The 13,311-nt window shown below is 38.9% G+C and overlaps 1 protein-coding gene across 2 annotated transcripts in view; it reads left to right on the top strand.

The window, feature by feature from the left end:
• Positions 1 to 13,311, top strand: part of mettl15 (methyltransferase like 15) — a 42,419-nt gene that overhangs the window by 23,905 nt on the left and 5,203 nt on the right. For both annotated transcript variants that reach the window (XM_018686329.2, XM_018686330.2), the window contains exons 4-5: positions 8,214 to 8,405; positions 9,606 to 9,784. In XM_018686329.2, coding sequence (XP_018541845.1) covers positions 8,214 to 8,405; positions 9,606 to 9,784 — 371 coding nt within the window. The remainder of the gene's footprint in view (positions 1 to 8,213; positions 8,406 to 9,605; positions 9,785 to 13,311) is intronic.

Here is a 13,311-nt window from a genome sequence, read left to right as displayed (position 1 = left end):
CGCAGGAGGATGAAAATGAGATGTTCCTAAGACCATGGCGTGGGAAGGAATCCTTTTACGTAGATTCTGGGGAAACCTCTCTCAAGGGAATCTGCCAGAGAAATGTGCCTGTGAGCAGGGAATGACAATTAAGAGAGAGAGAGAGAATGAGAACACTGTACTCTGTCAGCAGCAATATATCCCTGCTGTAAACTCTTCCACGCCTACTCGTGATGCAAGTTGAGAGAAGCTGGAGAAATCTAGCAATTAACCAATATTATTGGAAGCCTGAGTAAAAGACCCTGGCAGCCTACGCAGTGCATCCACACAACAGGGCTAGAGGATTTTCTCTCTCTCCGTTACTCCCATGTGTTGGGGGAAGAATAACCTTCATTGCAAACTGTTGAATGCCAGTGTGAATCTGAACCCAGTTTTAGTGCACATTATATTTAAAAGCATTAGCTTATGAACGTAACTCTCCTTTACGTGAATGATATTCACCCATGTCTTTAATGGGATTTGTCTCCTGTATGTTGAGCCTCGCTGTTCTCTGCTTTTCACCATTCTTGTTGTTGCTATGACTTCCCCGTGCTTGAAGTACCGCAGCAGTTGTGCCCACAATAAGTGTTATAAATCTGAAAAGGCAGGAAGCATTATTGAGAAGCCAAGTCAGGCAAACATCGGATTTACATGTGTGCATATGGGAGTCACACAGAGACTAATATAATATGAGATGTGATATTAACTGTTATAACTTTCCTGTGTCTTCATTTAGCTTATTTCAAAATGTTTTGATAATAATAGTTTGTCTATTCTGCGGCTATTTTTGTTACTGAGCTGATGGTCTTTTCATTGTGTTTCATGTTGTGTCTGGCACCATTTTGTTTTCTGTTTGCTCCTGTGAGTGTTTGTTTTGCGACTCCCTTGACAATGAGATGATACAGCTCAAGTGGGTTATTCTGATATAAGAAAATTTCACAAATCTACAACTCGGAGTTTGGTCCACGTAGTGTGGATGTAATAAAATTCTAACGGACAATTTTGGCACTTGGCTGACAATCTGTTGTGGAAATCCAACTGAATTCACACTGTGTTCTTCATTTAGCCTGACTTTATGTTCATATCAACCCATTTCTTGGTGGATGGGTTCTTTCATTTTGTTGTTCCAGCCCATAGATTCTATCCCATCTATGTAAATTTCAGTGGATACGAAAGCTGTGGTAGTGGCACATGATGATTGAACAAATGCGTCTGTTAAAAAGTCATTTCTGTGAGTCGACTTACAACAGCTTGGGCAGAGGGCTGCATTTTTCAGGGCTGTAACTGATCTGAACTCAGCCATAATCTTGCCTACTAAACTCTGATTAGTTGACTTCCATGAAAAGAAATGTGTGTGGCTGAGGTTGTTAGGGCAAAAGTTGAATGATGACATACAAGAAGTGAAAATACCAGAGGAGTCCACCATTACCTGCACCCAGACAGCTACCCCATGAGAGGCTAAACAAGGTCTGATTGTTTCCTGTATGTGTGTATAAATGTCCACAAACAGTTAAATGTCAACAGTACAGGTGTAACAGTAAAATATTTGTAGATAATTTCACAATGCTTAAAAAAAATAACTTGCATGTGAGCTCACTAGCCAGTCAGCTTTGTACTGAGCCCTGGCTAAACTGCACCTTGCATACAGTAAAAATATCCTTGCTATTATTTCTACTATTGTTCACTGTCTTAGTTCTAACCAGATGATTGATAACCTCAATCAATCAATCACACATCATAGACAACATCCACCCGAGGAGCGCTAATGTCCATATTTGGAAATGTTCCTCACCTGTGGCACAACATTTCCTGACTGTTCAGAAACAAGCTTTTGAACCAGGAGATGAAGATGATCAAATTAAAGTGGAGAAACAGCAGGGAAGCATTTAACAGTTATTGATGACTTTTCTAGGAGACGTTGACCATGTCACCAAAGAGATAAGAGCCATTTATTTACAAATTCAGTTTTCCTGTAGCTTTTACAGTAAATGAATAAGTCACAGGGTGTTTTTTATAACCCCTCTTAGGTCAGCTGAGGTACTGCAAATTGAAAATTTGAGCAAAATACATTATAAAGACTAGCTTGTGTGTGTTTGTTCTGTGTTTATAGCCTCTTCCTTTTTTTCACTGGACTGTAGATATTTTCATCACTGCTCCCCTGCTGAAAGCAATCAATCAGCATCTTGTCTTAGGCTTCAGTGACGCAGGTAAAGGAACTGAGCAAGTCAACACAAGGGAATATTTCAGGCTTGATATGTGAAGAGGCAGCATCATGTTGAATGAGCATGCACTCAAACTGAGGCTGCTGTGAAGGTTCTTGATGTCCTCACTGAGTGTACTCTTATTCCAGATGGACAAGAACAAGTGAATGCAAGGGCATATTTACTGAGGGGTTGGTTTATGAGGAAATAATAAGGTGTAGCCAAATAGGATTTTTTTAATTATATTTTATTTTGTTTCATTCAACATTCATTCAAATGTATTAAAATATTGACAAAATAATATTTGGATTATGGTTGAAAAGTCTGGTGAAAACCTGGTGCTCAGAATAAGAATTTCTTGTCAATATGTATATTCGTGTGGTGTGTTCGTAACACCTTGTAATTTTGGTACTTTTAAATCTTATAGTGTGTGTTGAGTGCTTTTGCAGGTTCAAAGGAGCTTGTAGTCTCAAAAGGACTGTTGTGGGAAATTGTTATATGTCTAGCTATCTCTGTACTGTAGACACATCCAAATTAAGTAAACAGAGCTAGATTTAGCACAATATGACGAGTCAAATGTTTCAGCGTGAACAAAAAACATCATACAGAGGCTTAATGCATCAACTTAGTGAGAAACTCACAGAGCGAAATCTTTGAAACTGATGCAGGGCGTACTTCATATCGCTTTCTGTCTGAACACACCTTGAGATTTAGTTAAACACAGTGTTCAGCTGAGGATGATGGAAATGTCGTTTTGGCGGTTTTGGGTTATAAACATCAAAAGTAGGTATCACCAAAGTTACTCCTGTTCCTGAGGAGAACATGGATATCTGTTTCACAGTAATCCATCCAATAAAAGACACTGCCATCACCACTAGGTGGCTAAAAAATATTGTATTTAGTATTATTTGCACTGGCTCGTAATCTTTGTCACTGGCATTTCACTTATTCTACAGTCCAGTCTGCAAAGCTTTGAACTGTCTCTCTGTGAGTTTAGGGAAAATCATATTCAGAGTTAGGTTGATCCAGTCAGATGCTAGAATAACAAAAATTTGCATGATGTCAATGTTGTGGGGTGCTACAACTATAAATAGCGTGGATCTCTTAAGCAATTATGAGCCCACACTTGAACCTCAGCACATACGCCACTGAAACTTGTCCTCTTTAATAATATAAGACCTTACATAAGGCATTTATATCTCCAACTCTGTGTCTAAGCCACATAAAGAAGTTAATAATTTAGAAATGTTATGTAACTGTTTTGCATATTTTTAAATCCTTCAGTGGCTTACAAAAACATGTTGTAGAAGAAGTCATAGTGTGTAGTGGAAGGTATGTCAATCACCTGTGAGTGGGCGGACACAGACCTCAGAATTTTAATTTCCAGTAATTAAAAAGAGAAGTAATTTGAGGAAAACATTCCAGTTTTAATGGAAAGTTGATCACCATCCTTCAGTTAGCGTTAGAGCTTTCAATATTGTACAATGGGTAGCTATCACAAAAATTGAGTGTTACTTCAAAGGAAAAGAAACGATAGACTTTGAATCGTCATTTGTTTATAGAATAATTCTGTTTTGTGTCAGAATGTTGAGATGTATCACTCTATTCATTTACACCTCGTCCCGTTCATCCATATTAACGAGGCAGGGCTGAGAACCCTGCTTCATAACGTAGAGTAGCAACACTTCACATAAACTCCTCCCATTGCTGCCCTCGGATAAAGCTATGAGGTCCCGTTCAGTCCAAAGCTAAACTCTTGCCTAACTTGCAGCTCTCAACCCTCTTTTGCCAGTTAACATGCTGGCTGGCACTGTCAGCAATGCAAGAATTTGCTGTGTTTGCAGTTATACAGAGAAGGTACCCGTCACACACTAGCTCAAATTCTTTCTATTCCTCAAGACTAATAAAATGAGGAATCCAGCGATTGTTTTATACAGCCCTAACTTCTGCAGCATTCATTGGAAAGCTCATGGTTTCACCAGCAGGCACTGCCCACCCTCTCTCCTCTCCGTGTGGCTGGTCTCCACCTCTGCTAACTTCTTCAGCCTCATTTGATATTCCTGCAAATGATAGATTATATACTTGATATTTTATATAGTACATAAGGGTGGACATCTTTGGTGCCACAATTCAATTTAGAATCAGCCCAAAACCAATTCTCACTTGAATAAATAGAAATGATAGTGTATATTATATTACATATTATAATATTTTCAGGCTCTAACTCCACTGAAATGTAATATGGAGCATAACTGGTAGATAAATTGGATCACTTTCTGTGTACACAGCTTCTTTCATTTAAAGAATATTAATTGTATTCATTTGCAAGCATGTTTTAGTCTTCTACCTGTATGAAAACAATGAAATGATTGTGTAATTTACTGACCAACAGCACTGATTCAGCAGTGGAGAACAGTATCTCTGCTGCATCAGTAGTACCAGGGAAACAGACAAGTTATTTTCTTCTGTCCACCAGAAATCTACAAAATATTTCACATTTGTCTTACAAAGCTAGTTCTTAAGTTATTACATCCAAAATGCACCCAAACACTTGTGTTTAGGTGCTGCTCTGTGCTCCTGTGGTTCCCAGCTTCAGCCGTTTTCATTCCGTCAACATAAAGTTATCAAGAACGGCTAAAATGTTTTAAAACCAGTGACCAGTGACTCACCAAAAAGTTCATATGGCAACTTTGAATAATGAAAAAAAAAATGTAGAAATTTGAGAGGGTGGGCAAAGGGCTACTGAGGAGGCAGTAACAGAAAGGGATTGTGCAGGTGATGGGAGAGAACAACAAAGCCTTTACTATAGATTTTTCAACAAATTAATCACTGTGCAGGATAGTGAATAACAACAGCAAAGCAGAGGAAAGCCCTGGCAGCGTGGGTGAGACGCTCCCTTGCCATTTTGTCTTCAGTGGGTTTTGAAATAGAGGACCTGCCAATTTGTGTTCTTTCCCTGAATGCCCCCAGTTAATCTTGAGAAAGGTGGAGTCATTGCTGTGTACATAAAAGAGCCAACTTGCAAATTTAGTGAAATATCTGAGAGGGAAAGTGTATCGCTACCTATAATTCATCGATAACTATTTTGGCATCGATGCTGTTTGGTGCTTTTGTTGCTGCTTTAGTCCAAATAAACTAAACTTAAAACTATGGAATGGGAGTAGAGTAACAGATAGTTGGACGTTAATGACAATAGATACCTTTACAGGGCTCTGGTCTTCAGCCATTTACTTGCAGTTTTCAACTTGTTTTACAGAGACTCACAAACACCAGTGCCCCTCAAAGATGTGCCCTTTGTTCTATAACAGGAGACAAAGATAATTAATGATAGTTTGTTTGATGATGATCTGTGAGTGGCTATTGTCCTCTAGCTTACTCGTTGTAGGCATACAGTAAAATAAACAAGCCTTCGACTCCAGATGGAGGTTCATGTGTTGAGAGCAGTGACTCAATCTGTGTGCACAGGTTTCTAGTTGCTTCAAACATGGGTGAGCCAATAGATTTAATCAAGTATTTGAAAGGGATTTTATATATTCAAGAGCAGAGACTGTTTTCATTTAAACTGAAAGATCATTGGATCACCATGGCCAGTTGGTGCTAACTAATGTTAACCTTAAACATTTATGTTAATGATTTCTTTTTACGTCAGCGTTATATATATATATATATATATATATGGCTTCAGACAGCTCTTCTACTTTATTTATATCATTATATTACTGTGTTTCATTCTTTTTATTTTTCAAGAGGAAAGTTTTAAAATGAAGCGCACAGACTACAGACTTTTATTGAAGCACATGGAAAACTATATGCATCAGACTCTACACTGTAATTTCAAGAAATAAATGGAGCCCGTCTAGCAAAGGCTAAGCAATATGATTTTGCTTTATCTGATAATCTGACATGAGGTCAACTTGGCATGTTATTCTGAGCAACTGATTTTTGGAGCAGTGCACATGTTACACTGTCAGTAGCACAGCAGCTGCTTTGCTAAGAGAGACTGCAAAATTACAGCATGTTATCCAAACGTCTTCATTGGCTTTGCTAACGTTACACCTCTCTTCCAAGAATTTAACCCTGTCCATCAAAAAGTCAGCAGAGCGTAAACAGAGCCATGACTTAGATGTGTGAACCTTACAAATGTGTCATCATTAATGATTGCCATAGGGAAAATGCTTAATTCACAGTGGGCAAACTAAAAATGAATGCCGTTAAATAGATGAAATGAAAGACACTTGATACTAGTGGCAGCAGATTTATGGTTTTGCACCATCAAGCGCTCAAGTAGGATTTTCTAAGACAGGTGGCTCCCGAAGATGCTGCAGAGTCATGCCAACACTCACATATCCCTCAGAGGTCATTACGACTTAGAGCAGGAGTTCCCTTTTTTGTTATGTCACATATTGAGGCCTTAAAACATATTACTTCAGCTTTTAAAACCGATCAATAATGCATTTTAACTTCATACTGATAAGGCATTGTACTAAGTGCTGGATAAGGAGGGTGTGGTCATCTTGAGCTGCTTTTTTCCCTGTGTCTGTGATGTACAAAATAAGTTGTGTATCATTTGCACATGACAGTTAGAGATGTTTGGCCACTTTTGTTTGAAGAGTAATAACTTCACTAGTAACACATTTTCATTTGTGGAAACCAGGTGGGTGGAGAAGGCTGCAGAAGACCTTTTGCTCCTAACGTATAGATGCCAACTCCTGTTGCTTTCTTCTGCCATCATCTTTGTTCACACACAATGTTAAAAGGTCACATGAAAAATGCATGAATGTGGCTGGAGGATCTCACCACTCGTGCATGAGGAAGTGACTGAGTACACAGCTCTGTGAGAGACAAGAAATGATCTGAAAAGGCTAGCTAAGACATTCAGTTGGCTTCCAAGGAAATACCTGATTTATTTTTAAAAGGATGACTAGAACTGCTCAGGCCATCGTGGGTATCCATTGAACTGAATATCTGGTCTCCTCGTGAACATTTCTGCTTAACATTACCTTGACTTGTCAGATGGTGAGCGTGGGTGTTGTTTCTCTCCAATGTATGTATGAATCTGTAAATATAAAATATGGAAAAGAGTCAGTATTTCCCAGGCATTGAAGAGGGGACTGCACTTACCATTCCTATTCAGTAACAGCTGTGACCCAGAGATTAGAGAACGTGAAGGAGCAGTGCTTCCCGCTCCCTCATTACCTTGGTCTCGTGGCACGGACAAAGGTGCCCTTGAGCGCAGCACCTAACCACAAACTGCTCCAGTGGATGTCAGACTGTGGTTGTGCTGGGCAGCTTACAGATGTCAATGTGTTCACCAACTTCCATTCATTTTCTATGAGAAGTGGCATATGCTTTTTTTTTCTCTCAGACTCCATTCAGAATGTGTCACATAGAGCATGGGTGACCAAGATTAGATATACATACATCACTGTTAGTAAATGGATGAAATGCACGTTTTCTTCAGTATACTGCTATATATCAGAATTCATAAAATTATGTTTAATGTTTTATTATGTCTTCTTCATCTGGTGTACCTCAGGGGCGTATACTTGGTCCACTACTCCTCCTCATTTACATTAATGACTTACCTGCTGTATGTAAACAATAATCCACACAGTAATATACTAGTCTGATCCAAGTGTTGACAGAAAACCTTTAAAAATTTACAGAGAAAGCTTAAGATAGAAAATCTACAGTCAGGTCAGGGCACATATTAATCATTTCTAATTTTATTTAACCAGTTCATAAAGTTATCTAGCTTGCCCTCACTCATTGAAGGGATATATTTTATCCTTACATCTCCCTTCTTGAAGTTCTTGTTGTCAGTTAGCTGAATGTCAATGAATTTTTTCAAAAACACTGGATGTCAGCAAAATAATGAAGCATTTCTTTTACAACTCCATCGATATAAGGGCAGTATTTTAACAGCAGTTGTGCCATATTCACTGATATACAAACATGTAATTGTGCTGTTCCTTTCGCTAATCCTTTCTCCAGTGGTCGTGTGAAACCGTTACTTGGCCGATTCAGCGAGCTTGAGGTCCTGCTGTCTAACATGAACATTCAGCCAGGCAGCATTGATGCTGTCCTGTTGGATGCCGGCTGCTCCTCCATGCAGATGGATCGGGCGGAGAGAGGCTTCTCCCTCAGCAAAGATGGGCCCTTGGATATGAGAATGGATGGAGAGAGGTAAGAGATGTGCAACATACGGTAGGTCTGGAAGGGCTGATGGATCTCAATTTGAATAACAAAACTGGACGTAAAAAGCACAAGTTCATTTTCCTAATAAATAATGTTGGGAGGTGCTGGAAAGTCCGAGTCACTGGTGCCATAGCTAATAAAACAGGGAGTAGCCACAATGGGCTACAACAACAGCACGGGCCTCATAGACTTTATTTTCAATTTCCTCTCTTCCCTTTTTTTGTTGCTAATCTTCCTACTGATTTAAAAAACTGAAATGCCAATGAGAGATTGAATTAATATTTGAATTTTGTCAGGGTAAATGAAACATTACATTGCAATCTGTGTTCTAATTTTTGTTATTTTATCATGGAATTTGCAGTAATAAACTGCTCTTTCAGAATTTTGTTTTTGGTAATTTCAAGTGTGATTGTGCCAGTGTGTGTGAAAATGAAATGTTAAAATAAACTGAACTCAATCATAATCCATTAAATGTAAATTTAATGTTTGTTTTAGTCGTGTGTATGTAAATACGTGAGTATCAGCTGATATATGTGTATCAGATTTTGTTTTGCTGTTAGTTTTGCCATAAAAGCTTATGGAGCTCAGTGGAGCTACATTGTCAACTTAAATGGTAATATTGCCGATAAGTTTTTTAAAAAATGCAAAAGAGCTTTCACAACTGAATTTGAATAATTTTGCAGCCATAAAAAGAGAATAAAATGCAGTTGCTCATTTTCATTTTTATTTAAATTATGGCAGCATCATGACTCCATATTTCTGAGGGGAATCCATAATTCTACAAAAATATGACAATACAATCTAAAACCCCATTACAAACATGTTAAACATAGTCATGGCTTCCTCTCTAATATTTATCAAGCATGTGTGTGCGTATGTGTTTGTGTACATGTGTGCGTGTGTGTGTGTATGTACATCATATATTGCAAATTAATGCTTCTTGAACCTTTTCAGAAGTATATGTAAATTATTTTACAATGTCAGTGTAATATGCAAAGAAACCAGCTAAGATAACCTCATTCTAAGCTATTGCACAAGCTGCATTTCTCTTTTCATTCCCTCACAATCAGTCTATTCATAACTGTCAGCCATAAAGGTTTTCAGCTGTATCTCAGAGTTGTCAGGATTCGCCACTGTCAGCAAGGACGTGACGTCAAGCATCTTAATTGGGCTTCTCTTTGTGCGTAGGTACCTCGACATGCCCTGCGCTGCTGACGTTGTGAATACCTTAGATCAACAGGCTCTTGCATCCATCCTCACTGCATATGGGGAAGAAAGACATGCCAGGAAAATAGCTTCAGCCATTGTGGAGGCACGCCGTGTCAACCCCATCACCCGGACACAGCAGCTGGCCAGCGTGGTGGCAGGTAGCTAGACACTATCCTGATTAATTCCCTGCAGCATTCTGGAGGCTGTAAGGGAAAATAAAACACGAGTGGAGTTATTAAGGCTGTCTCCCTGTGGGACGTATTTGTCTCAGAAAATTACGTGGACTGTGATCTCAGTCATCATCGTATTTTCCTGCCTCTGTTTTGGGTGCCTGTCTTCTACACCTTCCTCTGAGAAATAAAGACGAGACAAAGACTGAGCTTGAGGTGACTGGAACAGAATGTGGCTAATGCCTTGAAAACAAACAGTATCTCACATAGAGTAGCCCCAGTCTCTCTCCCCCTCCACATGGCATTTTTACTTTCTTTTTCCCCTCTTTTCCCCCCATTTCTCTGCTCACAAATATGCACACACGCATGACACAAATGCAAACACCCACTCACACACGACATACTTGTGCATAAAGCCGGGATTACATTGTTTGTCTTCACTGATTTTTTAGCTGTATGCCTCCAGATTTGAGCTGCTGAATGAGTGAGATGTAATTTCAATAGTTATTGCACAGAGCAGTATGTGCGTCAGTGTCACCCTGGGAGAACAGGTGTGAGTAAGAGCAGCTGTTTGATCTTTTTTGAAGAGCAAAGCGAGTCACCACCAATGTTTATTCGGAACAATCTGAGAGGTCCTGATTTAAGAAAGTTCCAGGTGTGGCTCTGTGACCAATTGTGACAGTGATGCTGACAGGAAAAATGTACAGTCACAGGAGAAATGATGAGGTCCTGCATATGAGGGGGTGGGGGGTGGGGGATCACTTTAGGGACTTGGTGATATTGAGATGTCATATAAGAAAGGTTTTTTGGTCACGCTCTCCCTTTCTCCTCATTTAAATGTTTTACACATGAGGTTATAATGTTACATATTGCACAGCAGTAGATGTTTATTCAAACTGGTGCATTTTTCTGGATAAAAATAAATAGTGCAGCAAATATCATGTTGTATCCAATAAATAATTTGAATTAAATTGACCAGGAGTATAAGAATACTGGTCAGGTCATATACAGAAGCATGGCTGTGTGATTGAGCGTGGGTTTTCGAGTTGTTTACTCACCTGGGGCCAAATGTAAATGATGCAAAGGCACAAAGGCCATGCATACGTCATTTCCCACACATGAACTGGCAAAAACTGATTATGCTGTGACAGTGTGCACAGCTCACATGCACTTAAAACCAAGCATACCTGTGATTTTCTGAGGCATTCTGCAGGTGATATGAATGAGGAAATGGTGATGATAATGTGGAGATGTAAAGGTAAAGCGAGGCAGAATTTAATAATAAAACATGACTAGTTTAAGTTATTAGCCAGTTTCACTAATTGTGTACATATATATATATATATATATATATATATATATATATATATATAGATATATATCAAATTAAAATATGATCCATCATGTTTTGTATATTAATCCCAAACCTTTCTTCATCTGTAGATTTTCAACAACTCCTATAGTCACGCTCTGTCACCAGCTGGGATTTATGTTTATTTGGCAAAGTTGTTCTTCAACTGTTTATCCAGTATGTTGTAAATACCAGCCCAGTGTCCCAAGGAGGTCCGTTGATCTCAGATGATTCTGCAGGACACACAGTTTGCATCCAGTGCCAATGTTCATTGTCAACACCGAAGGCTGTGTGATGGCCATGTTGTGTTGTTCGATGAAAGAGCGGGAAGTTTAGGGGTGTGGGTCATTGTGTATTACATTTATAAACCAAACTATAGTTAATTATCTTTATTTGTTTCAGTGTGAGCTTTATAAATCATTGATAACTTCTGTGGTGTTTAATGATAATGAGCAATGAGTGGTTGAAAAACAGATGTGATAATATGGGATTTGATTGATGGGATTGAGATTATTGAAACCGAGCCATAGTATTGCTTTGCAGATCAGACAAATAGAGCACATAAGCATGTTTCTGTCATTGCATGAACGCAGAATTTAACAATGCAGAGTTTCATGTGTCTAGCGTCTGAGCAGCAGAGGTGTTTTCTAGATTCTCTAATGGAATCTAGAGGCCCAACAAAATCAAGTGACCCAAAGATTTACCATGACAACACATTTGCCTGGCACAGGCAGCTATGGAGATAAAACCATGTCAAATAGCCACAAAAGTAACAGGAAAGTCCCACAGCTGAGCAGCTTTGCCAAATTCAGCCCAACAAGGAAAGTTTGTTTATTTTGCTGACAGAGTTTAAACTGAGAAAAACATCAGCTTAAGCTACATTACAGCACTAAATCCATTCAACAGAAGAACACAGTAAATGATATAACCACTCAGTGCGGTATTTAACTGTGTGTGTATAGCTGGAGGGAAGGACTTGGGTGAGCTGATTTAGAGACACCATCAGCTGTGAATGTCCACCCAGAGCAACAACTGTACCTGTAAAACACATGATGATCTACTTGAATTCATTTAATATTAGCAAAAATGGTATCAGTGCTCATTTAAAACACATTGAAAAACTCAACCTGTTGCAGAGCCGCACAAAATGGTAACAAAACAACATTGTTTACAAAGATTTACAAGCCACTCATTTCTTATAGATCCCTGGCTGCAATGTTTGAATAGAAATGTTTGGTAAATATACTGATATATCTATAATAAGCTAAGAGGTGAATTGTAGTGTAGGAGGACGTTTGCATATATTTAATTCTGATTTATCTAACTTTAATTCATGGCCAGGTCACGTCAGCATTTACAACAGTGAAATATCAGACAGAATCTGTTCATTGCAAATCCACAATCAGTGGATTTGGCTGCAGAGGAAAAGCATAAGTCCTCATGTAGCTGTGGCATGTTCGACTTATTAAAAAGTTTAACACATGAATTTACAGTGTTGATTGTCAGTGACAGTGTCGACCTTTAGTACAAAATGGAGAAAGCTTTCGTATTAGCTTTATTGCACCACCAGAGAGGTATGCTTTGCAGTCAGCCATGAGACAGGAATAAATGGTACAAGTACTTCTCTTGAATAATCTGGTAAACTGTTGCATAGCTAGCTTGCTAACTGACCGCTAACTAGCCTGATTGGCTATTGCGGCTGGCTAGCACTAGCATATTCCCAGCTACAGCAGACCTACATCACCAACCTTACCTCACGACCTATTTCGTGAGGTCTGTGCAGCCTTGTGTCGTGACAAAGCACCTAAGTTTGATAAAAGATTTGTGATGATGCCACTTGAGTCAAACAGTGTTTCACTTCATCTGTGGCTCAAAGTGAAACATTTCAGCTCGAGCAAATACATCATCTCATCTGTTGTGCTACCACAAACAAAGTTGTGTCCTTGTTTTCCGGTTCCATTTATTCTGTTGTTGTGAACAAACTACTGCCAGTAACACCAAAGCATCAAACACTATTGTTGTCCTAATAGCCTCTCGTGGAATGTAATTGTGTTCTTGCCTTTGTAGATGCATGATAGAAGCATCAAATGTAAGATGACACATAACAGAGTACAACAAAGGTTTTGTGATGTTAATTCTGTATGTTGTCCTGCGTAATACAATC

The sequence above is a fragment of the Lates calcarifer genome, linkage group LG2 (genome assembly GCF_001640805.2).
Source record: "Lates calcarifer isolate ASB-BC8 linkage group LG2, TLL_Latcal_v3, whole genome shotgun sequence".
Lineage (NCBI taxonomy): Eukaryota > Metazoa > Chordata > Actinopteri > Centropomidae > Lates > Lates calcarifer.
This window is presented reverse-complemented; position numbering and strand designations above follow the sequence as displayed.